The 25,696-nt window shown below is 50.2% G+C and overlaps 1 protein-coding gene across 3 annotated transcripts; it reads left to right on the top strand.

Annotated features, from left to right (window-relative positions):
• Positions 1–980: 980 nt before the first annotated feature.
• SLC6A12 (solute carrier family 6 member 12) lies at positions 981–25,696 on the top strand. Of its 3 annotated transcripts, none has more exons than XM_077169655.1 (16): positions 981–1,277; positions 3,082–3,166; positions 5,020–5,298; positions 9,168–9,302; positions 12,267–12,407; positions 12,774–12,861; positions 13,977–14,109; positions 15,419–15,553; positions 16,912–17,015; positions 17,459–17,583; positions 17,953–18,065; positions 18,566–18,703; positions 19,558–19,660; positions 22,264–22,364; positions 22,842–23,012; positions 24,561–25,696. In XM_077169655.1, exons 3-16 carry the CDS (start codon positions 5,070–5,072, stop codon positions 24,702–24,704), a joined length of 1,860 nt encoding a protein of 619 aa, XP_077025770.1. In that variant the 5' UTR covers positions 981–1,277; positions 3,082–3,166; positions 5,020–5,069; the 3' UTR covers positions 24,705–25,696. The 3 variants fall into 3 exon arrangements, with proteins under 3 accessions (XP_077025770.1, XP_077025772.1, XP_077025771.1); XM_077169657.1 differs by having other exon boundaries at positions 9,219–9,302; XM_077169656.1 differs by lacking the exon at positions 3,082–3,166.

Consider the following 25,696-nt stretch of genomic DNA (forward strand, 5'->3'; position numbering starts at 1 on the left):
GCCTGTTCTGAACGAACGGCCGGGTGGCAATCCTGTGTTCAGTAGCCAAGGGCGTGCTTGGGGACAGTGTCCGGGCCCTGGTTCTGGGGAAGCCCCCCCGGCACATGGATACTCAGCAAATACCAATTCACACTTTAGTCCCAGCTATATGCCTGAGTGCTGAGAGGTGACCAGAGCCGATTCCTGCTTCCTGGGACTGGACACTACACCGCCCCACAACAAATACCAACAACTCCCCATTCAGTCCCTACAATATCCGAAACAATTTCCCATGCTGTCTTTAACCCTCACAGCAACACTTCAAAGTAGATGTTGTCTAGGTCTTACAGATTGGGAAACTGAGACTCAGCTCCTTGCAAAGTGGAGTCTGTCTGACTGCAAACCTGTGTCCTTTCTAGATTACACTTCTGAGATATGATCCAAGAGCCGTCTATAGGAAAATCCCAAGAAAGAAGGTAGCAGTTGTGAAAGACCCAGAGTCTTGCCTTGAAGCCACAGGCAGGTACTTGATGGAAAACTCCAGTGCATGATTCACCCGCCTCCCCTGCCCTCGCTGGAGAGGGCAGCTCCCCCTCCCCGAGGTTCTCAGATTCCACCCTGGGAGCCGGTGGGTCCCAGTCCTGCTGCTCTGGTAAGAGAGGTCTGTCCCTCGCCCCATTCATCCCATCCCCTCTTCCCTCAGGAGGAGATGGTACTGGGCCCGAGGTGGGGTGGTAGAGAAAGGGGGAGGGGGCAATGGGATTGGGACGGGAGTCTCTGAGCCGGGGGGCTGTACCCCCTGGAAAGGCACCAGTGCAGAGGGAGTTGGGGGCCACAGCGGGAGCGGGTGGGGGTGGGGGAGACTGGGGCTGAGGGCTTGACTTCCTGAGGCTCAGGCTGGATGTTGTAATCCTGGTTCACAGACTTTTGGCCTCAGTCCCTCCTGCTGCTTTTGATATTCCTCTGCCCCTTCCCTTTCCAGGACACCCATGTGCGCGCACACACACACACACACACACGCACGAGCACAAACACACACGTTCTTTTCGGGCCGGGAATTCCTGGACGACTCGGGTGGGATTCTGAGCTGGGAGGAACAGGAGGAGAGGAGGTGGAGGCCAACTTTCTTTTCAGGTTCCGACACTCTTGGCATTCTCGTCCGTGGCTTCCCTGGGGCTGACCCGGGGGTCTGATGCACGGAGCTGAGCTGTCCACAGCAGCCAGGGTTTGGGACTGCGGTGAGCCGGAAGCGGAGGGCCTTCGCAGTCTCTGAGAGCTGCCCCAGAGGGGCTGGAGAGGTAAGATCTGAGAGGCAAGAGTTTATAGAAATGTGGGTCTCTGTGGTGGGAAGCAGGGGTGTGCAGTAAACTGAGGCCACAGGAAAATTCGGATGTTGGGCAGTCTTAGGACAAGAGGTGTCACACCTGCTCCTCACTGCAATACGTCGTGTCTGAGATCAGCCTGTGTAACAGGAAAGCCCATGGAGGGGTTGCTGGCCCCAGGGAGTGGGTGGCGGTGGGGTGGGGGAGTGGGGACCGATGGGGGCTGGGGCGTTCACCTGGCTGAGAGGGAGTGGGGAGGAAGTGTGGACAGAAGAAACCTCCCAGCATTCTTGAAGGCTCAGGATTTGCATTCATATCATAGGTGAGAGCACTCCTGCCTTTTCCCTACCAGCTGAGCACAGAGGGTCAGGAGCCTGCGTCCCCCAGACAGAGAAAGTCAACCTGGCTCTGGGCTGGGGGGGGAGGTATGGGTGAGCTTAGGCCCTGGGGGGGTCGATTAGGGGGCTAAGGGAAGGTGCTGGCAGCCACCAGCCGAGCCAGGCAGCCCACGGGGTGTAAAGGCCTCTGGACAGGAGTCAGGTTTTGGTGCCATGCACACAGGTATGTGTGTGCAAAGGGACGTGACGGGGTCTGGCACCAGTGTGTGTGCAGGAATGGAAGTTGGTATGTGGGTGTGGGCCGAGGCAGGGGCTGGGATTCCCATGTCAGGACGTCCCATGTCAGTTCTCTGCCAGATTGGGGAGTCAAAGGGGACTCAGATGGGACCCCGGCAACACGTGAGAGCAGAATTTCTACACTTTTCTGCTCCTCTGCTAGACCCTGGCCAGTCCTCCTATCTGCGTGACCAGTTCTTGAAAATGGAATTGACTTTTCCATTTCTTGAACATTTCCTCAATGGGCAGCAGTGTGGGTATTGGTGGCTTGGCTTCTGGAGGGCACTAATATGTGGCCCCCATACCCTGCCCCATTTAGCAAAGTGGGTGGGCAGCCTGCGGAGGTGATGCCAGGGCCAGAGAGATGACAAAGGTCCCTTGAACCCTTGGGCAGAGGGAGATCTTCAGAAGCCATCTTGACTGTAAACAAGACTGTCAAGCTCTTCCTAGCAAATGGGCTTAGGATAGAGGGGCACAGTGGGGACAGCGTGAGGGTGGAAAGTGCTGGGCTTTTGGCTTTGAAAAGTCACCCAAAAAAGGAGAGCTCTATACAATTTATTTTCATGTCTAAATGTCCTAAGAAAGGACATTTCTTCCCTGAGTCTAACTTAAATCCCGCTTGCTGCAATTGAAACCTGTTTCCCCTTGGCTTACTATGGCTCTGGGCCAGTTTTCTGTTTTCAGTTTTTCTTTCTTTCATTCTGCCATTCCGGTTTTTCATTCTTACCAGAAAATTATGCTCCTCCCAACTAGGCTTTTTTTTTTTTCTAATATGTCACATCAGTGTCAGTTCAACCGCTCATGTTCTCTTTTCTCTCCTTCACCATACCTGCTACAACTCAATTCCTGGGCCCAAACTGGTTTCTGTTTCCACTTTCCTCTGATTTGTCTTTCTGAGCTTCTCTTTGCCTTCTTCCTTCACTTCTTTCCCCAGCAGTCTCCCCTCCTCCAACTGTTGAGAACACCTTGGCCCTGAAATAGTTGCCTCTGGGCTGGAACAGTAAGGCTTGTATCCTGACCACCCCCTTGGGGTCCTTGGGTTTAGGGCTCGCCCTGAGCTCAGCTACCCTATGGCTTGGCAAGCAAAGGCGATGATCTCTCCTTTTATGGATCTCATTTTCATCGCCCCACTATCCCTTTTGAGCAGGGGCCATTCTCTCTTCTAGGGAGACTGAAAGCCCAGAGAGAAGGCTTGACTTATCTAAGGTTACACAACAAGTTAGAGACCCAGCTCTACCACTTACTGCCTTGGTAAGTTTATTCAAACCATGCCAAAATAGTTTTACTGAGTACATGCTAAGTGCCGGGTATTGTTCCCTAATTGCTTAGAGCTTCATCGTCTCATTTATAAAATGGAGCTAGTAGTAACACCTACTGCAAAGATTGTTTGTTATGAGGATGAAATTTAATAATGTATGTAATGATTTGTATGTTTTTAGCACAGTGCTTACTCAAATGTTCAATTTTATTATTAATGTTGTTATTGGCTAGATCTGGACTAGTACTTGGGTTTCCTGAATGGTGCTTTTTCATCAATGGTTTTTAATTCATTCATTCATTCATTCATTTCTTTGATGATGATGCAGGGGCCATACCTCCGATTGCCCCAGTCCCAATTCTGTAGCAACATCAAATTTACCTTTTACCCTGGGGACCAGCTCCCCAGTTCTTTTTGAAGCTCTTGTTCTTACAGCCCTCATGGGGTCTGTGGACTTACTTACTCCAAATCTGGGCCTCTCTTCCTTCCCCTCTCCCCTCTCTTTCCTCCTTCTATCCTAGGCTGGAGGCCTGTGGTTCCCATTCAGTGCCCCTCCCCTCATCTTTCCTCCTGGGCTGAGCCCACAGTGGGGTCCCTGTTGTAGGTCCCAGTACCCAAATTTCACTCTGACACACTTTCCCATTCCTGAGATAACCTGCACCCTCCAAGTCACCTTCAAAAATTTCCATAACCTCAGATGGCGCCTGCCCACGCCTTTCTAACTAACTTGGGCTTGGGCTGTTGCCTGGGCTAAAAGGACCAACAAATAAACATAGACTTTCCCTTAATAAAAAGAATCCCTTGTGCTTCTCTAGAGCCCCAGAGGAGCAGGGAGCATTTAGGAACCTCTGGTCGCTTTGATTCCCCTTACACCTCTCGGGGGAGCTTCCCAGGGCAGCTGGAGCACCTTCTCCTGGGAGCTCACAGGAAATAAAAGCAGAGGTGGCCCAGGGGTGCATTGTTTGCGTGTGCAGGAGGTAAAGGAGGGCAGACACAGATTAGCAATGCAGGATGACAGGGCTGTAGTTTATCTCCTGGCGGTTGACAACTAGACAATGGGTTCTGCTCTTGAGAGGGACAGAGAGTTAAGTTGAGAGCAGACCACTTGAGATGGGCAGGGAGTTGGGAAGTCCAGTGACCCGCCACCATGGGCAGCCACTGCTGGGCCTCCCTCTGATGTGGGGATAACCAATGCCCAGGTGGAAATCACTCTGGTGGCACCTGGGGCTGCCATTCGGCCCTTTGCCTGGTCTCAGGGCTGAGAGAAAAAGAAGCGGGTTCCTTCGAAGGCCTGTACTTGGCCCTGGCGCCGTCCCAGGCCTCACTGGCCTTATTCAGAGGCCCTACCTTCTCCTTCGCCCCCAATCAGATGCCCACAGCTAGCTGGCTCCCATGTTTACCTTGAGAAAATCGATTGTCCAGGCACAGATTATGAGAACACAACTCAGATCGGGGGAGGGCTCTACAGTCATACTCAGCCACACGTGCCCTTTGACCCCCTGTCACTCCTGGCAGCCTTTGATCCCTCTGGCCTGGAAGCCAGAGGCTGGGCTAGTGCTACTCACCAGGACAGCAGCAGGCTTTTAACCCCGGTTTGGCTCCTGAATGGCCTTAGGCAAGGTCACTTGTCTGTCATGCCCTGGGGTTTCCCATCTGCAAAATGGGAAGATTAAGACTTTGCTCTCCATTTGCTCTGGGGTCATGAGAGCGAAGCATAAATTTGGATGTAAAGGTTACTGAGAGTTTGGGAAGAAAAGCAACATTGCAACAGCAAAGGTTCTGGTAGAGAAAGCAGGGATGGAGGGGGCAGGAGCTGGGGTTCTCAGCTCGTTCCTACTCTCACCAGGCTTCACCCCTCTCACTACCCTGCCCCGGCCCCAGCGCGGCAGCCTCCCAATGCACTCCGCAACTATGGATGGGAAAGTGGCAGTCCAAGAGGATGAGCCTCCTGTGGTCTCCTGGGTCCCTGAGGAGGGACAGAAGTTGGACCAGGAAGGCGAGGAGCAGGTGAAGGAGCGGGGCCAGTGGACCAACAAGATGGAGTTTGTGCTCTCGGTGGCCGGGGAGATCATTGGGCTGGGCAATGTCTGGAGGTTTCCCTATCTCTGCTACAAAAATGGAGGTGGTGAGTTCATTTTGAGGTAGGCATGGTGGGGACAGCCGTGCCCTCAGAGCTGGGGCCCCTCTGGCCTGGGCCGTGTGGTAAACGGACAGAGGCCGGGAGTGGAGCAAGAGGGTTTGAGTTCCAGTTCCAGCTCCATCACTCGCCTCAGTTACCCCTCTGTGAAATGGGGGTGATGCCTCACGGGGCTGCAGTGAAGATTAAATGAGGCAAACGGGCAGATCAAAAAACCTGTGTTTTTAATAAGCTCCTTTGTTATTCTACACAAATGTCAGTTGTTGTTAGTATACATTCATCTGAAAGAGAATGTATTCCGCGTGTTACATTCTGGTGGAGGTAGGCGGATCACCCAGTGCTGGTGTGCGGGGTGTTAAGAAGCAAAGCAGGGAAGAAGGATGGGGTGGCAGGGGATGGAGGTTTGAAATGTGAACGAGAGGGACGAGGAGAGCTCTCACCGGGAAGGTGGCCTGTGGGGAAAGGTCTGAAGAAGGTGAAGGAACACGTCCTGGGGATGGAGCTCAAGGGAGAACACATTCCAACTCTCCGCGGTGAGTGTGCGCCCGGCCTGTCTGAGGCTGAGCCAGGAGGCAGGTGTGGCTGGAGCAGAAGGAGGTGTGGAGAATGACCCAGGAGATCGGAGAGGTGGTGGGCTCAGATCTCACTGACTTTGGCTCCAGTGAGATGGGGAGCCAGTGAAAGATTTTGAGGAGAGGAATATTATTTTTGCTCTCTATATGTTTAACTTAAAGAAACATAATTTTATGGTTTTTCAGCCCCAGTAGTAAAAATTAGCAGGATCACGGTGGGGAAGAGGCCAGATTCTTTTATATTTTTAAGTGTACAATTCACTGTTCACTAGAATATTCACAGAGCTGTACAGCTATGACTATAATTTTAGAAAATTTCATCACCTCAAAAAGAAACCCATACCCTTTAGTCGCTCCCCTTTTCCCTTCCCCTCAGCCCCTGCCAACCACTAATCTGCTTTCAGCTTCTCTAGATTTGCCTATTCTGGACATGTCATATAAATAGAATCATATAATATGTAGTCTTTTGTGACTGGCAGATTCAGTTATACCTTTTGAAAATACCTTTATTCATCATGTGGAAAGATATGTTTCTTGTAAATCTTAGAAAAGTTCCAGAAACATAAAAAGAAGAAATAGTCCCATCTAGGGATAACTATTGTTTGGAAAAATCGGTCTATTTACACTATTTATATTCGATTTGACAAATATTTACTGAGCATCCACTATGTATCTTGCTGTATGTTTAAAAACTGAGAGTTATTACTAAAAACTGTTTGGACTTGATTACTCCAGAGAGGTGGAAATGCAGTTTCTCAGGTATGCCAGGGCTATGGGGGTGGGAGAGAGGGTCAGAGGTTAGGAGATGCAGAGAAGGGGTAGAAGTGACAACTTATTTCTTTGTCCTAGGCCACAAAATACAGGTGAATAGAATGTTAGAGCCAGAGCTAAAGAGGGTCTCGCCCGCTCCCACCCCCATTTAACGGAGGAGAATGGGAAGCTCAGTGACCGGGCGGGGCCGCAGAGCGGGTTCGCTGAGCCCAGGCCTCTCCCTGGTCAGCGGTCCTGAGTGAGGCTTGCTAGTCTCTGGGGGTCTAGGAAGGTAGTAATGAGGGCCCCGGAAATAGTTTCATTATTTCAAACAAAGTATAATGGATTTATGTGGGAACATGACCTCACAGGCTAACCTAGATGTCAATTTTTGCTTTAGGTTAGAATTGTATTAACCCATTGTGGTAATAGGGCTTAATTCAAGCGGACCATAAACCCTGATTGGCAATTAAATGTGACTTTTATTAATGCACGCAGAGTAATTAATTGATTAGTAGTGAATAAACACAGTTCTGTAGAGACAAATCTCTGCAAAAAGAGGGAAAAAAATGTAACAGAGGTCTTTGGTTATGAAAAAAAGGGGAGCCACTAAACGAGACCATCCTTAAGAAGTGGTTTACACCAAAAGACAATTTTTTGATCTTGGGGGAAAGGGTGATTGTCCAGGTTGTCAGTGGTTCAGGAAGAGGCACTTAGCAGGCATGATAAAGGGTAACTTAGAGTAGGGGTCGGGGTGGGGATTTTAAACTAACCACAAGCCCAAGTCACACTGTTTTCAAAGATCCTTGTGAGATACCATCAGGCCACCTGTACCCATAGCCTGTGCAGACGCTAAGAGCTGCGGGACAGGCTAGCCTCCCAAACCAAGGGCTCTGACAAGCTGGCCCTGAGGAGAGGGCATTTGCACTCAGTGTGTTGGAAACTGGGGAGAAAGCCAAGGACAGAGAATACTCCTGTACGTGACCCAAAACGAACCCCTCACACCAAGGCTCAGGCCTGATGCTGCCCTTTCAGGGTGGACCAACCCTGCCCACACCCAGCTCCCAGCCCCCTGAGGTCACCCATCTCCTGTGGGGCAGAAGTCCATAGTCCAAGGACAGAACTGAAGCCACCTCCTTTATCCAAGCACATTGCCACTGAGAAGGAACCCCATGGCCAGCTGTCCCCCTCGGACAGTTTCCTGTCCAGTACCACGAGGAAGTCCAGCCATGTCCCCTTCTTCTGGACTCTGCCCCTCAGCTTGACCCCTGAGACCATCCAAGCAACTTAAACCCAAGTCGGTGGTGTTGCGCCCCAGCATACCAGGCACTACCCAGGCCACAGAGGCAAAGCCAGGGTTCACAAGAGCCTCAGGTCCATGCGGAAGTTGAAAAAAATATATAATTATCAAATAATACATAATAGCTTCTCATTTTTGTAAAAGAAAGAAATATATTCGTGTGCATGTGGATAGTAGACTCTGGAAATATATACAATGCTTTTTCCTTTCTTTCCCTTTGTGCTTTCTATTTTTCCTACAAAATACCATGGATTGCCTGAGAGGCATCATCATATACTGGTTAAGAGCACTTAGCAGGATGAGATGGCCTCCGCTGTCACAGCCCTTGGTTTGAGAGGCTAACCTGTCCCAAACCCTCATCTTTTTGCTCCTTTAAACTGCCCTCAGTTTCCTTGTCTGTAAAATGCAGGTTGTCTTTTTTGAGGATTTTGATATTGGTAAAGCACTTAGAAGAGTCTCTGATGCATAGTAAGCACCTAATAGATACTAAGTGTTCTTACTGCATAATAAATGAAAACACATTGGCCCCACAGATAAACTTCCCAGGGGAGGCATATGTTTGTGGCACTTACTGAATGCACCCCCTGGGCTCAGGGTTGTCTTCAGATTCCAGTCCGGGGCCCTTTGCTGGATGTCTCTTAATTCTGGCCTCCCTTTGGGGCCTGTAGATCTATGCCCAATTACGCGGCTGTCTGATACCCCAGTCCCCAAGAATCTGCCTTGAACAAAAGGAAGGACCTTCTCCGCTAGGAGTGCAATTCAGAGCAGAGCCTCATGGAGGGATAAAATACCCTCTGAAAATATTAGAGGGAAAATAATTTTTCCAGTGTGTTTTTGTTTGTTTTTCTCTAAAGTGTACCAAACATGATAATTCAATAAGCATATCAAATTATACTCAGCACACATTTTGGTTCCAAAAATAATAACTCGACTAGATTTGTAAATCACACCAAGAAAAATAAATAGTACGTATTTTAAGATTTCCACCCAAATGTTCATCCAGTCGCCTTCAAAGGTCCTTGCCGTCCTGCATAGGGTTCAGAACCGGAAATTTTCCCCCTGTAGCTGCCTAACCCCTCGACAGCTTGCAGATAGGAGGAAGGCTCGGGCATTGGGACACTAGGACGGTGGGTGGTAGGAAGCTCAGGACTCTAGGAGAGGGGCCCAGGGCTGAAGGGAATGAGGCGGAGGAGGGGGCGGGGCGTGACCCAGCCCCTGCCTCTCCCCTCGTGCAGGAGCCTTTTTCATCCCCTACTTCATCTTCTTCTTTACCTGCGGCATCCCAGTCTTCTTCCTGGAGGTGGCACTGGGCCAATACACAAGCCAAGGGAGCGTCACAGCCTGGAGGAAGATCTGCCCCCTCTTTCAGGGTGAGTGTTCTCCCTTCTGGGTCCTTCCCGCAGCTGCCCCTCCAGCCGCGGGGCCAACGTCTCACCTCCCTCCCCCATGTTCCTTCCCCCTCCCTGCACCGATCTCACCCTGGGCTGGGTGCCTGGGGGAAATTAAGAGGTATCATGGGAGTGAATCCAGGTTTGTGGGGTCCAAAACCTATAAATCTTGGGGGCTAAGGGGGGGGGCACTTTTAAGAAAAAATGCAGAATTACAAATGCAGACTTAGCCACAGAGCCTTGGAAAGGGTCTTCGCAAGTGAGAAACCCTGAAGCTTCATCTTTACCAGCTTCATGGAAAATCTGTTTCTGAATATGTGTATTCCAAAGCATACAATAATCGTAATGATGGCAGTGTCTAACCTCTGGTGAGCCCTACTATGTGTCACGGCCTATGCTAAACACTCTATGTGCATCTCCTCATCTAATTCTCCAATAACTCTATTAACTTCAGTTTGTAGAGAGGAAAATCAGGTCATTTACCTAAGGCTTTGAACCCAGGAGCTAAAAGCCCATGTCCTTTACCTCTTGATTATATTAGGGGCAGCTTCTGCTCTATCTTTATGGATTGTCAGCCTCCCTGTGAGTAGCTTGGGATGTTCTTTCCCCCCCTCCACTCCCCCCACCCCCTTTTGTTGATTGGGCCAGTCCCCTGGGGGTCAGTGAGAACCCAAGGGGTTTTCTTGTCTGTGAGCAGTTCCTTACATTTTTGAAATGGAGAAAGAACTCTTCCCTTCAGTCCAGTCCCTGAGGGAACCCCAGGGAGCCGCAGGCCATCTGGGGTTCGCCCGGACAGGGGGCTGAATGGAGGTGGGCATGGCGGGGGACACACAGGCTACAGAGCAATCTGGGATCCTGAGCACGGGCTGGGGAGAGAGCAAGGCTAGTCTGGGGCTGATGCTTGGAGCCCTGGGGTTCAGCTGACCCTGAGGTGGGCACCCATGGGTCCCCTGCGGGGAAGCCAAGAGGGGATGGGGCCAGGTGGGGCCAGGTGAAGCTGGGTCCACCCATGCTCCTTCTCAGGGTTCTGGACCTCAGCCAGAGCACACAATTTCCCGAGTCCTGCTCCAAGCAAACTTGTGGGGCCTGTACTGGCCTCCCTGGGACACACATTCTGAGTAGCTCATGGGGTGCCCAATGGCCGGGTGAGCAAATAGGCATTCCAGTGGGCGGGGATGCGATGGCTGCTCTTCCCCCTTTTCCAAGGTGAGGAGATCCCCCGAGGCCTGCGGTCTCCGGGAGAGGCTCACTCAGGTGTGAGCACCCAGGATGGTGGGGGCCTCAGGCTGCTTACTCCCTGCTAACTGGGCCCACCCAGGTCTACGTTGAAAACAGGCCCCCCGGCTCCCCGGCAACTTCCCCCTCAAAACTTACACAGTTCCAGGCTTCCCGCCCCAGGTGGTCCCTCCTCTCAGATGGGGGCGGCTCTCCTCTCCTCCTCATCACCACCAGAAACGCTGCCCTCCTCCCCCCGGGGCGGCTCCCCTCCCCCCGGGCCCTCCGTGTTGACGGGGCTGGCCGGCCCCCACCCCGCCCTGCCTGGTCCGGCAGAGCACAGCGCGTTCCGGGCGGCGGCGGCCCGCACAGTGGACTCTTGTTTGAGTGTTTGTGTGGGTCTGTGTGTGCGCGCTCTGAATGTCCCGCCCGCCTGCTCCCTGGGGACCTACCTCCCCAACACCCAACACCCCCCTCCCCCCGCCCCGGCTATCAGCAGCCGCGGCCACCCACCTCCCCAGACCCAGCCCGACACCGCCCCCCGCCCCGCCCCTCGCCACCGAACTCTGGGGTGCCGGCCCCGCGCTCCGCAGGGACCCAAGCCCAGCACCCAAACCCCGCCTTTCCCCGGTTCAGGGGCCCGGAGCGTGCAGACCATCAGATCGCAGCCACCCTGCTTGCCCTGCAAGCGGGTGATTTTGTTTACAGTCAGCATTGGGTTTTCAACAAGCCCTCGGGCTGGAGGTTGTTCCTGAACAGTCAGTCCTTCATTAAATAATTATTGCGCATCCACTACCCAGGATCCAGAGAAGAGGGCAGCACCGCTTCGATTTCCCTCCCCGCTCGGCCCCACCCCCGCACTCAGTATAGCCCGGAGAGGGGGCTGGGCCGGCTCTAACCTGAGTGGCGGGCGCCCCGGAACCCTTAAGGCCCAGCTTGCACACACTGTACTTTAAAAATAACTGCCGAAAAGTTTCCACTTTTGTAGAACCTTGAGGTGGGGGAGGGGGGGACAATCCTCCTCCTTGCTCCCTCTCACCCCAAATTCGTTTCCGCTGAGGTGACAGAGCGTACACAGCTAACCACGAGGCTTCCTGAGAAGTGTTAAAATAGATGTGCCATTTTGCACCTCTTTTGACACTCCTGCTCTTTGTTCTGCTGGCGAGATGGCATTTGATGCTGTCTCAGCCTCCGGGTTCCTTGGCAGCCGGGACCACTTCTCTCTTCCTTGCTGCTTTCTTCTTGTTTTTGCTTTTACCCTGAGACTGACTGCTACCAGTTTTCCCCAGTTTAACTCCTTTATTCCTCCTGCCTCTTTTTTATTTTACAATTAATACATGGTTGCAATGGAAAAATTAGAAAATGCAGGTAGGCTAAAAGAAAAACATTTTGAAGTCAAATAAGATCCCATCACCTAGAGAACCACTTATTAACTTTTTGGTGAATATCCTTCCAGAGTTTTTCTTGTGGAAAATATGCATGCAAGTATATATTATAAAAATAGGATAATGCGTGAAAGAGTGTTCTGTAACCTGCTTTTCACGTTTAAAAATATGCTGTCAGTGACTTCCCATGCCAGTAACTAAATGATGGTTCTCTTTGTGTGATACTCAATACCCTTCTAGGCACAAGTGACAGCTCTGTGTGACTTTTTTTTTTTTTTTTTTTGCTAACACTGGTCTCTTGGTTTCCCTTGTCTCTCCCCACCCTCCTTTCACTCCTTCCTGGAAGGCATTGGTCTGGCATCTGTGGTCATTGAGTCCTATTTGAACGTCTACTACATCATCATCCTCGCCTGGGCCCTCTTCTACCTGTTCAGCTCCTTCACCTCTGAGTTGCCCTGGACAACCTGTACCAATTCCTGGAACACAGGTACCCATTGTTTCAGCTCTCTAGGATGGGGTGTCTCCCTAGGCCTGGTGCGTGGAGGTAGCTATCCTTAAGAACCATCTGCAAGGGGCAGGTTGGATCTGAAGTCTCGATCGTGTCACAGGTTGGAGGGGTGGTCCGAGGAGCAGCCACTTGCAGTGGGGACAAGAGCAGTGCAGGCCACATGGAGGAAAGCTGGTCCCATGAACCCTTGAATCTGTGGAAAGTGGAAAATCCAAAGAAAGCTCTTAGGACTAGGAATCTGGGGGACCACCACACTGCAAGGCTAGAAGTTGAGGAGGACAAGGGATGAGGGCCTCTCTGCCCATCTCGTCCCTCACTGATACACACCCGACCTTGTCTCTACAGAGCACTGCATGGACTTTCTGAACCGTTCAGGAGTTGGCACAGTGTCCCCCTCTGAGAACTTCTCCTCACCGGTCATGGAATTCTGGGAGTAGGTGCTGGGCCTGTGGGTCACATGCCTGGGGGCCCCAAGCAGAGGGAATCTGGATGTCTGAGCCCTGGGACTTGGAGTGCAAGTTAAAGACTCTCTGGGCATGCTTTCCAGCACCTACTCCCACCCCAACCACCATGGGGGATGAGGGACACTCATATCTCTAACCACATTTGTCTACCTTTATGCTCGCACTGACCCAGAACCCATATGTCCACCGAGTCTCACACATTTCTCCATCCATGCCCCCATGTACATTCTCACACCTTAATCTGTACTCACATATCCACCCGTACCTATCCAATGGCATGCTGTAAACAACTTGGACTGGCTCGGGAGAACCCATTGTGCATGTTTCTTCCCAACTCCATGCTCAGGGGTAGCCTGAAACCAGACAAGGTGGGAGAATTTATGCCACAGAAATGGGCAGACCTGGCACTCACACTTCACCCATCTCCTCGCATGACGACTTACACCTTCACTTCTGTCCAAACCCATACACGTCCTCCTGCATTCTCACACAAGTCTACCTTCACACTTATCTAAAAGCCACATCTACCGATGCATGTGTCTGCTTGCACCCTCACATGTACACACCCCGACCCGCATCACTGATACACAAGGGCACTTTCACAGTTACCCAAGCCTCACATGTGCACTCATTACACTCTTTCACAGACATGCACACGCACACAGGCACACACTTCTGTAATTCCCATACACATCTTTAAATACTAACACACATTCAGCCCTTCCATTTGATACTTACGTACTTGCTCATCAACTTGCATATAAAACCCCCCTCTCCGAACACTCACTTATTCATTCCCCACCCCTCTCCCTCTCCCTCTCTTTACCTCTCTGTGAACAGAGAGAACTGGCTGAGTTAGAAAGACGCAGAATGTCTAGAGAGTATGGTGATTTGGTCTCCTAACAGCCAGTGGCATACCGACCACAGGGAGCGTGGTGTGGCCAGGGGAGGTGAGGTAAGGGCGGGGGCATCCCTGTTCTGCGGGAGCTGTGGGGTCAGCTCTAGGAATCAGGAGACCTGGTGACAGAAGCAGAGAGTCCCTGTTAGCCTCTCACCTGGTTATTTGTTTTCTCCAACCCCCCAGGAGACGGGTCCTGGGCATCACCTCGGGCATCCACGAGCTGGGGGCCCTGCGCTGGGAGCTGGCCCTGTGCCTCCTGCTCGCCTGGGTCATCTGCTACTTCTGCATCTGGAAGGGGGTCAAGTCCACAGGCAAGGTGAGGGGTTCTGGCTCCCGCAAGCTCCCGGGGGCCCCCAGAAAGACACTTGCAGGGGCCCCTAGGGAGCTCTGGAGAACTGAAAGGAAGTCCTTTCGAAAAGATGCAGGTGAGAACGGGGGCCATGGTAGGAAGGCAGATTTTAGCACAACCTGAAAGAAAGGTAGGGCTTTTTTTTTTTTTAATACGACTTGTAAAAACATGTTTAAATGACTAATATGCAGAGAAACGTAAAAGTCACACATTCCCCCTGTCAGAGTTAATCACTGTACAAGCCACCGGCGTGGTAGCAGGCGGCGCCTTCTTATCCCTATTAGCTGCTTGCTGTATTGCCTTCTGGTTTCTTTTATACGTACCTATGTGTATCTGTATCTGTTCTCTGTGCTTATTACCCAGTGAGGGCCAAGCACCCCTATGACTTGACTTTTTGTGTTTAAGACATATCAAGCCCAGTTTACCTATGAGCTAGCAGACAGAATTGTCTTTGAGGTGATGTGTTTCCTGTCAATGAAGGGATTCAAGTCAAGGATGGCTTGCTGTATAGAGACAGTTCAGATTTGAGCATTATTTCCTAACCCAGAGAATCTGAGATTGATGCTTCATGCATTCTGAGGCCTGGGACTGGGTGGGGTGCTGACTTCTCTGAACAGCCATGTGTCTCGGCGGGCAGCCCACGCCCCCTCCCCTGGATTGTGCCAGAACAACAATAACAACAGTGATGACAAAAACAGTCATAACTAATAAAGCAGCTGATAGTGCCACCTGCTCTGTAGGGAGCTGAGCTTGGGCAGGGGCAGAGTGAGGGGGCCCTTTGTGTACCTCGAGAATCCCAGGGCACCAGTGTTTGCCAGAGCTCAGGCCACCTCCACTCCCCCCACAGAAAGCCTAGAAAAGGACAGTCTAAACTTGCCTCCAGATCACTGTGCCCCTCTGATCACCCCTGGGGGAGTCCCACCTTCACCAGTAAGCATGGGAGAACAGCCAAAATAGGGATTAAGGAAAACTAGAGTCTGGATTTAAAAATAATCTTGGAGATGCTGTGGGCTGGAAACTTGTAACCCTCCCCCCCAGCCAATGCATATCTCGCACTTGGCTCTGCTGGGAGCACAGACTCACTGGAGTGTTTAAAGGAGGCATGGGAAGTCCCCTGCGCTCAGCCCTCTCCATGTCTCTAAGAAGGTGTTGGAGGCTGTGAGCTGAGTGTGACCTGCTCCAGGGGTAGCGGGCAGAAGGACTGCTGGAGACTCCGTCATCTCCTGGCTCCTGGTGTGTCCCCACCAGGAGTGACCCTGGCCTGCTTCCTTCCCAGGTTGTTTATTTCACAGCCACCTTCCCCTACCTGATGCTCATCATCCTGCTGGTCCGAGGTGTCACCCTTCCCGGAGCCTACGACGGCATCATCTATTACCTGAAGCCAGATTTGCTTCGCCTCAGGGACCCCCAGGTAGGTACCACACAGGGACTGTTCCCCGGATGCCAGGCTGCTCCCCTCTCCCTGCAGTCAGATCTGCACTTTTGAAAGTGTTTTATTGCTTTTCCCTTGGTTTAAAAGGAATAGATGCCCGCTGGAGAAAAATTAGATACTACAGGAGGAAATTATGAAAAAAGAACTGAAAGTCTGTTGTAATTCCACCATTCAGATGTCGTCTCTTGTTGGCCATTCAGTTGTATTTCCTTCCAACCTTTTCCCTAGTTTGTTTGGGGGGGAGGTGGAGGGAAGGGGGGGAGAGAGATGAGACGATTATATGTAGTGAGACAAACTTTTATATCCTTTTTTTTCACTTAAATTATATCATAAGTATTTCTATGTTATTAAATCCATCTGCATATTTCATTTTTAACAATTACATAATATTTCCTCCATCCATCATTCATTCATTCAACAAAAGTTCATTGAGACCCAATAAGTGCCAGATATTGTTCTAGTACCTGAAATAGGGCACTGACAAAAATAGACACCATCTCTGCCCTCTTAGCTCACACCTGGTGTCATCACTTACTTAATTTGTCCCCTATTCTTAGATATTTAGGTGATGTATATTTTTTGCCATTGTCAATAAAGCATATTGAACACCTCATATATAAATTTTTGACTATGTCCCTGATTATGTCCTAATGGCAGAAGTGGGATAACTAAGTAAAAGTATGCACATTTTAAGGTGCTTCAGCTGTCTTAGCTTTAGAGAAATGTAGACTTTCACCATCAGAATTTGAGGTACTCTTCTTTCTGCAGAGTCTGAGGTAGATTTGATTATAATTTATTTAAATCTTGATAATTTGATAGACCACAAGGTATCATTTTGTTATTTTAATTTTATTTTTTTTTGACTGCTGATAAGTTTGGACTTTTTCCTACGTATTTATTGTCCATTTGTATTTCCTCCTCTAGGGCGCAGCTTATTGCATTCTGTTCTTTTTCTTTTGAAGTCTTTGTGTTTTTTCTTTATATTTCAATGCAGCGGCCTCTTTGCCCGCAGCTCATGGCCACCTGGGACCCTACACCATACCAGCTGCCCAAGTGGGACTGTCCCTGGGTACAGCTGTATGTTGCAGGCTCCAGCCAGAGAAATTCAAGTTGAGGGACATGGTTTGGGTGCTGATTAAGTGCCTACAGGACCACATACCTGTGAGGGGATCAGTTTTTAGAGGAGAGAACGGCATGGTCATGGATATTTGGGGTGTGGGTGTGGAGCTCTTGGGGAACCCTGTGGGATGGTGCGTCTGGGTCTCTGGTCAGCCCCTGTCTGGGCTCCAGGCCCTGGGGGCTGTCTCCCACCCTTCACCCTCTGGGGCGTCATGTAGGTGTGGATGGACGCGGGCACCCAGATCTTCTTCTCCTTCGCCATCTGCCAGGGGTGCCTGACGGCCCTGGGCAGCTACAACAAGTACCACAACAACTGCTACAGGTGAGGCCTGCTGGGCTGGGGGCGGCTCTGCTTGTGTGATCTAAGAGGGCGGGAGGGCTAGAGGTGGGCTCCGGGGGAAGCCCCACCCCCACGGGGCCCAGGCCTGGCTTGTCTCTTATCAGGGAGTTACGTGGTGCGTCAGACAGACGTCCTGGGTTGGTTCCCAGACTGAACTTCTTTCTCCCTCCCTTTTCCCTCTGACTTTACTGTCCCTGTGTTCTGATGCCTGACCTGCGTCTTTTTTTTTTCATTGTTTCTTTCTTATCATTCTCTCTTCCATTTCTCTCTCCCCATGTGTCTCCTTTTACTTTCCTCATCTCTCTCCTCTGCATCCTCTGATTGTCCTTTGGCCTCTCCTCCTTACGATCGAGTTCTTCCTCTTTTCTCTTCCTCTCTTTTCAATCTTCCTGGTTCCCCTGCCTGTGTGCCATCCCCCTCCCCAGGGACTGCATCGCCCTCTGCTTCCTGAACAGTGCCACCAGCTTTGTGGCTGGGTTTGTCGTCTTCTCCATCCTGGGCTTTATGTCCCGAGAGCAGGGTGTGCCCATCTCTGAGGTGGCCGAGTCAGGTAGGTGCCTCTCGCTGTCTCGGGTGAGGGGAAGGAGGGTCAGGGAGCCCTGAGCCCTCTGCAGAAAGGCAGAGTCTCGTTAGCTAGGTTGGATGAACCTTTTAGCATCTGGAGCAGGCCCGGAGCAGAGGCCCCACCACCATGTGAGGGGTGGAGAAGAGAGTGACAGCTGGATGGGTGGATGAACCGATGCATGACTGTTATGTTCTCCAGAACTTGGGAAAGAGTAGAATAAGGGATGGAATCACCCTGCCCTCTTGAAGCATTTCCCCCTATACACACACACTCACCCCAGTGCTTGGGGAAAGGGCTTTGGCTGAGGGGTTGCAGGGCCCTGGAGCCCAGCTGATTTTGCTGTGTGCCTGGCAGGTCCTGGCCTGGCCTTTATTGCCTTCCCCAAGGCCGTGACTATGATGCCTTTATCCCAGCTCTGGTCCTGCCTGTTCTTCATCATGCTCATATTCCTTGGTTTGGACAGCCAGGTATCCACCCCAGCTTTGCCCTGCCCTGGTTCCCCTCTTAACAGCGTCTGCATTTCCTAGCCTAACCGCCCCCTCCTGCTCCCTTCCCCTGTCCATTAATTTCCCTTCAACTGTCCGAGGCTGTTCCTTGGGGTTGGTTAGGTGTTCCTGGGTTTTGAGACCCTCTTCTAGTTTGGAGCCACCTACTTTGCTCCCAGCCTTGATCCTTTCCCACACATGCTCCCTCCCAGATGTTCCTCCAGCCTCCTTCCATATGTCCTGCTGCTCAGCTCAAGCCGCCCCAGGTCCAGCCCCACACCCTTGGAATGTGGCCAAGACTTCATCTAGCCCCTCCAAACCCCAGTTTCTGCCTTTTATGCCCCTCGTGCACTCCTGTGTGTTGGTGGGGTGAGTGGGGGTGAGAGGTGGCCAAGGCCAGGCTGTGCCGGGAAAGGCCCGAAGCAGATGGCGAGCAGCCACCCGCACGTCCCCTCTTACCCTGCCCCCCTCCCGGCCCGCAGTTTGTCTGTGTGGAGTGCCTGGTGACGGCCTCCGTGGACATGTTCCCCAGGCAGCTCCGGAAGAGCGGGCGGCGCGAGCTCCTCATCCTCACCGTCGCGGTCGTGTGCTACCTGATAGGGCTCCTCCTGGTCACCGAGGTGAGTGGGGCCGGGGCTCTCACTTGGCTGGCCCTGCCCTGCCCCCCCCCCCAACATTGCTGACCCCTCACAGAGCCATGGTATCCTCAGCTGCTGAAGGGGATTGCTGACACCTGCCTTGCCTCCCTCCTGGAGAGATTTCAGGGACACTTGTAGGGACAAATGGAATGTACCTGCATTATGTAGGTCACTTTCATTTGCCAATGACAGAAACCCAGTGTGAGCTGGTTTAAGCAGAAAGGGAAATTTATTGTGTCAGTAACTGGAAAGTCTAGAGATAGTTTGGTATCTGTCATAGTTGGATCTAGTTGCTCTGAAGACATTGTCAGGAATGCTCCTTTATCTCTTGGCTCCCCTTTCCCCTGGTAACTTCATTCTTAGGCAGATTTTCCTCCTGTGCTAAGAAGGCTGCCGCAGCTCCAGGCTTTGCTTCTATCATCTAACCCACCCCAGAGGAAGAGAGTGAGGGCCCTTTCACTGAAAGCACCAGCAAGCGTCCAGGCCACAATATTCAGGCCTGGAGCAGGGAGAGATGGAACACACTTAGAGTCAGTGAATTCCCCCAAAAGAGTAGGTGGTGTCAATTTCCAAAATATGGGAGGCTGGGCTGGCCAGAGCAAATGTCCACCACAGCACCCCAATTTCTTTGCAAGTATCAGAGATTGTTGTCATGATGTTGGAAAGGGACAGGAGGGCAGGGACAAGCAGGGCAGACTATTTTTAGATGCACAGAATGACCTCATGTGGGCTGGGCCGAATGGCACCTCCATGGGTATTTTCCATCTTGTTGAGGGTCAGAGAGAGTCTCCTGCCCCCACCTACCCAGTGCCTTTGCTCTGCTCCCTTCTCTGCAGGGTGGGATGTATATCTTCCAGCTGTTTGATTATTATGCATCCAGCGGCCTGTGCCTGCTCTTCCTCGCCATGTTTGAAGTGGTCTGCATCAGCTGGGTGTATGGTAAGTGGGGCGGGGGTGAGCAGGGTGGAGGGTGAGCAGGGAGTGGAAGCAGGGCCTCTGAGGGGCCAGGATGAGAATCTGATGCTCCAGCTCTCTGGTTGCCTCCTGTTTGCGTACTGCTCTTCTGGTCTTATTACTGGGAAGTTCATCCATCCCCAGGAACTCTGGCACCCCTCATTATGGCAGGCGGAATGCAGTGCAACGATCAAAGCTGGGGTAAGGGCAAGACTGACTTCCCTGAGTAGTGAGAGTAATGATGATAAATGACAGATGTATAGTTTTCTTGATACAGAGGATGTCAGAGACCCTTCACTAGTGGGATCTTAGTCAGGAAGGGCTTCAGGTCACTTAGTTTGATCACGCACAAATTCCTGCATCCCCTTTCCAACAGCCAGGTTATCACAGACTTTGCTTGAATACCTCCACTGACAGGAAGTTCATTCCTGTGTGTTGAGGTGGTCCTTTCCACTGTAGTTGTCAGGCATTTCTTTCTGTCTTCCTTCCTTCCTTCTTTTCTTCCTACCCTCCTTCCATCCTTTCTTGTTTAAAAAGTTTTTTTGTAGTAACATATATAACATAAAATTTCCCTTTTTATCCATTTTAAGCATACAGTTCAGTGGCATTAATTATTATAGTATTGTACTACATCGCCTTCATCCAAAGCTTTCGTCAAAGCTTTCATCACCCCAAACAGAACCTCTGTACCCACTAAGCATAAACTTCCCATTCTCTTCGCCCCTCAGCTTCTGGTAACCTTTAATCTACTTTCTGTCTCTGTGAATCAGTTTATTCTAGATATTTCATATTAAGTGTAATCATACCTTATTTTTTTGTGTCTGACTTATTTCTCTCAGCATAATTTTTTCAGGGTTCATCCATGTTTTAACATGTATCAGAACTTTATTCCTTTTTATGGCCGAATAATATTCCTTTGTAAATATATACCACATTTTATTGATCCATTCATCAGTTGATAGACATTTGGGATGTGTCCACCTTTTGGCTTTAGTGAATAATATAGCTATGAATATTGGTGTCCAAATATCTGTTCAAGTTGCTGCTTTCATTTCATTTCGTGTGTCAATTCCATGTTTACCTTTTTAAGTATCTACCAAGCTTTTCCATAGTGGCTGCGCCATTATACATTCCTACCAGCAATGTATTGTAGGTTCCAATGTCTCCACATCCTTGCCAACACTTGTTATGACCCATATTTTTTTATTATATTCATTTTAGTGAGTGTGAAGCATTTCTTTCTTAGTCTGAGATGAGTTCTGTCTTCCATTAACTTCCACAACAGCCTTGGCCCTTTGAATGATGATATAACAAACCAGTCATGCTGGATGCCAAGATATACCTGATAACTATAAGGGAAGGAAGACTTTATTTATTGAGCCTCTACTATGCACCAAGCACTGTGCTGCTTGTATCCCATGCTACTCACACTACACACAATGGCCCTTTCAGGGGGAAAGTGACTTCAGAGAGGTTAGGTCTCTTGCCCAAACTCACACAGCTTTAAGTGGTGGAACCATCATTGTACCCCAGGCCTATCTAGCTCTGCTCTGCCAGGTTGGGGGAGCACAGTGTCAGTGTTACAAGTACTGGGGCAGAGAGGATAAGTGGGTGACACATTAGGGCCTCGGAGAAGCCATGAATGGGGAAGTTTTCATCTTGTATTCTAAGCCTTCCTATTTGGTGTCCTTTCCTCTCCTTGAAGATGTCTCCTAGCTTCTCAACTCAAGCATCTGATGTCTTCCTGATTTTCCCCTTCTCCTTGTCAAAGTTTGTTTTCAGAGAGGACTCATGAACAGTAAGATATAAATGACTGATAAGCCTTAATGTCACATCCACCCAGCAATATCTGGCCTTCACCGGGGGTTCAATTTAGAAGTCAAAGGAATGACTCTGTAGTGATAGAATTTCATGCATCGGTGACCAGCTGGAAGGTATTTTGTGGGGACATTAGAGGGACCCTCCAAGTGTCTTTACCAATCAGTGGCTCTTTACCTCTTGGAAGATTGATTCCAAATGTGGAACCCTCAGGACGTTAAACAAAACAAAACAAAACCAGCCAACATTTTCACAAACATGAATCAACTCTTACCAAGCTTTATCAGGAACTCAGAGGTGATTCTTCTAGAGTCTAGAACCTAGACCATTGCTCTCTTCTTTGCTTTCTAGCCCTGTTTGAGTTTAGTGTGATTTGCTTGAGCAGAGGGACCTTTGCTGCTTTGCTATTTTAACTTGAAATCCAATTAATCTCTGTCGCACAGATGAACAGCAAACATCTGGGTAGCTCTGGAGGCCCATGTCTGGCTCATGCAACTCCTCTGTGGTTGGGGTCTTCCACTTAGACAGGGAGACAAGGGCTTGTGCTAAGTGACTGTCTCCAGGGCACACGGCCTGCTGGTGGCAGCCCCTGCTCCCTCCCCGCTCCCTGCCCTGTGGCTGGGGTACCAGGGACCTGTCTCAGTCACTGTGCCCTGTTCCAGTGTCCCATCACAGAGCTGGGGGCAGGGGGAAGAGCCCGAAGCCAGGTGAGTCCTTCCCAGATACCCACTAAGCTGCTTTTGCTCTCCTCCTGCACCGCACCTGGTCAGGGGCAGACCGTTTCTATGACAACATCGAGGACATGATTGGATACCGGCCATGGCCCCTGGTGAAGATCTCCTGGCTCTTCCTGACCCCTGGGCTGTGCCTGGTATGTGCCCACCCACCTACCCCTTCATTCTCCTCTGCCCCCGGAAGCCCTGGGATGGTGAGGAAAAGGACGCCTGAGTTACGGGCTCTTGCCCCCGCCCCCCCCCATCCAGACCACCTAGGGAGGCTAGTGCACTCCCTCTCCCTTGTGTGTTGTCCTCCCTTCTCCTCAGCGCCATCTCATCTATGTGTTTGTTTTACCATCATCTTTCTAGTTCCTGCTCCTTCTTATTCTCACCCTGGATGCCTCATTTCCCAGTCACTAGCCTCCTTCTGTCAGTCTGGTCCGAGCCCCTCCGTCTCCCCTCCCTTCCCTTCCATCTCTTCATGTCTCAGTCCTTGACATGGTGATGCTGCAGCTATGATTTGCAGGTACTTTTATTGTCCTCCCTCATTGATGTCCATGGTGTAATTAACTGGTCACTGGATATTTAAGTAGCTGAGGAGAGAGTTTAATGGCTGCCCTTCCTCTTCACAGGCCACTTTCTTCTTCTCCCTGAGCAAGTACACGCCACTCAAATACAACAACATCTACGTGTACCCTCCATGGGGCTACTCCATTGGCTGGTTCTTGGCTCTCTCCTCCATGGTCTGTGTCCCACTCTTCATCATCATCACCCTCCTGAAAACCCATGGTTCCTTCAAAAAGGTCAGTGGCCGGGGAGGGTACCACGGAGAGAGGTTGGAGTCACCGTGGACATCATAGCTGGGGCCCAGGGAGCAAATGCATATCCTGGGTGTGGGCAGTCCTTTGGTCTCACGGAGTCTTAAAAGAGCAGGATCATTAGAGACCAGTCCTTATTTTAGGTGATATTCAAAGTCCTAGAGTTCTAGACCCTCCAAACTAGAAGGGGCCCAGCAGATCATCTGAGCAAGCTATAGGGAAACTGTCAAGGGGTTCAGGGGAAAATCAAATCACAAATAATATAAATGTACCTAGACACAGAAGGTTTGTTGAGCACAGATTCCTTACTCTTGGGAAGCTGAAAACTAGCCATCACGGTTTACTCTATATACAAGTTCTGGCTTCTTTTCTTGTCCTAACTCTGAGTTGGGAACCACATGCAACAGACTCCCTGGTTAGAGTTTAGGACATGCATTCCTGATAGGGACTGCAGCCAGTGTCCCATGAAGACATTACATCTCTAGAAATGTATCTTGTTATAAGTAACAGAAAACCCAGCCTGTAATGGTTTAAGCAAATATGCTGTATCTGAGACTGCTGGCATTTGGTTCAACTACTTAAAGAGGTTATCAGGGAGCAGATCCTCCCTATATTTCTACACTTCCACCTTGAGTATGTTGTTTTCATCATCATGCCCTGACCTCATGGTCACAAGATAGATGACACGATCGTGGTCATCACGTAGGCATTCCAGGCAGGAATAAGTGGGAGACAGAATGGACTCGTTTCTGTCCTTGCATTATAACAGCTTTCCCAAGAGTCCTTAACAGAATTCTGCTTATGTCTCATTGCTCAGGGAAGGCTGGGAAAGTGAAATTTAGCCTTTTCAGTTTCTATAGTAGAAAGAAGGGAGTTGAGAAAGGATATTGTATTGGTTAATTGTCAATGTCTGCCACATATGTATTCAAATAATAACAATAATGGTAATAACAGTACTACTAATACTAAGTAAAGTGATAAATACTCATTGCACACATAATAGTCTGATAGTAATGATAATGAGAAGAATAAAGAGAACAAAAGTGACACTCATTGAACACTTACCATGTGTGGACACTGTTCAAAGTTTGTTTTTTTTTTACATGGGCAGGTACCGGGAATCGAACCCTGGTCCTTGGGCTTGGCAGGCAAGCATTCTTACCTGCTAAGCCACTGTGGCCTGCCCTCAAAGTTTTTGATGTGAACTAAGAACTTCCATCTTTACAACAACCCTATGAAGTGGGTACTATCATTGTTCTCATTTACAGTTGAGGAAACTGAGGCACAGAGGGATAGAATGTGTTCACTAAGTTTACACAAGCAGAGCCAGGTCTGAAACGCAAGCAGTTCATACTCAAGCACCATGGTATGGCCTCTTCTCTCTTCTCAAAATTTTATTCAATTTTTTTTCATTCCTACTATATCGAGCTGTTTCATGTATCTATCCTGTGCTGGACCTCGGGAGACAGATGTGAGAAACATCTTTGCCTTTCTCACTGTCAGCTCCCAATCATTTGCCTCTTTTCTCCACAGCGCTTGCGACAGCTCATCGCCCCTGACCCCAGCCTGCCACAGCCCAAGCAGCATCTACACCTGGTTGGTGGCAGCGGCCAGGACTGTGGGCCCTCCCCAACCAAGAAGGCCCTAATAGCTGGGGAGAAGGAGACCCATTTGTAGGATGCGGCCAGAAGCTGGTGGCTACTGAGCCAGGACCACCCCTTTCCCCTACTGGACAGCCTCTGCCTTTGTCCCCGGCCACAGTCCTACTGAGAACCTCTGGGGTGCCTGTTGGGTTCCTCCTCGCCTCTCCTCAGCCAAGCAGCTTCTTCTGGTGGCTAACGAAGCTGCCACTGGACTGTGCACGCTGTGAAGCAATTCCCTGTTGGATCACATGATTTTATTTATAAAGAAGGATGGTCTTTTTGGAGCCCACCATCTGATCCTAACACATTGTACTGTGAGGGAACTCCCACTGTGGGATAATTCCCGTTAGCACTTATTATGTTTGTGCCTTGGGAGGGTAGCTCTAATTGGTCTGATTTGGAGATCCCCGTGGAATACACCACATTGGATCTGAGGTTCTCTTAGAGTACGCCAGGGCTGGTGATGGAGAGCCTTCACTAGGCTTAACATTCTGAAGATTCCTGGGGACTGTGCGAGAGAAACAGCTGGGAAGCAAATCTTCACATGCCATCACATTCGAGTCATCATCCACTCTAATTGTTTTGGAAGCAGTTTCTCAAATTAGCCTCACCTCCAACCATAGTTCCACTCTCTTCTTGCAGGTTTCTCATCAACTCATGGAGTATTGGGATAGAAAGGACTTAGACTTTACAAACACATGGCATGCATGCCTTTATTCTCTGTGCCCAAGGCAGACATTGCTAATTGATCACAGATTCTTTCCCATCTCACAATCCTTCCAAACATCGTGCCCCCAGGCAGCTCCATTAGCCATTCCTGCATTCACCCTCATTGCATGGACTAGGAAACTGATGACTTTTTCAAGTTCATTCTGCTTCTTAGAGCAAGAGATAAGACTAAAATACAAAGAGAGATGGTCTCCTTGCTCTCAGCCGTAGTTCTTCTCATCACACCTTCCAGCCTTAGTTAACAAGCCTATATAGACCATCTGCTGCCGTGTGTTTGCCTTCTTTACCTTGCCCTGT

The sequence above is a fragment of the Tamandua tetradactyla genome, chromosome 7, assembly GCF_023851605.1.
Source record: "Tamandua tetradactyla isolate mTamTet1 chromosome 7, mTamTet1.pri, whole genome shotgun sequence".
In the NCBI taxonomy this organism is placed as follows: domain Eukaryota; kingdom Metazoa; phylum Chordata; class Mammalia; order Pilosa; family Myrmecophagidae; genus Tamandua; species Tamandua tetradactyla.

Bases quoted from the DNA above. Each gene is read 5' to 3' on its own strand.
- SLC6A12 (XM_077169655.1), top strand. From the start codon at position 5,070: ATGCACTCCGCAACTATGGATGGGAAAGTGGCAGTCCAAGAGGATGAG. The intron at 17,584-17,952 runs GTAGGTGCCTCT...TGTGCCTGGCAG, and splicing joins CTCTGAGGTGGCCGAGTCAG to GTCCTGGCCTGGCCTTTATT. The intron at 18,066-18,565 runs GTATCCACCCCA...CCCGGCCCGCAG, and splicing joins TCCTTGGTTTGGACAGCCAG to TTTGTCTGTGTGGAGTGCCT.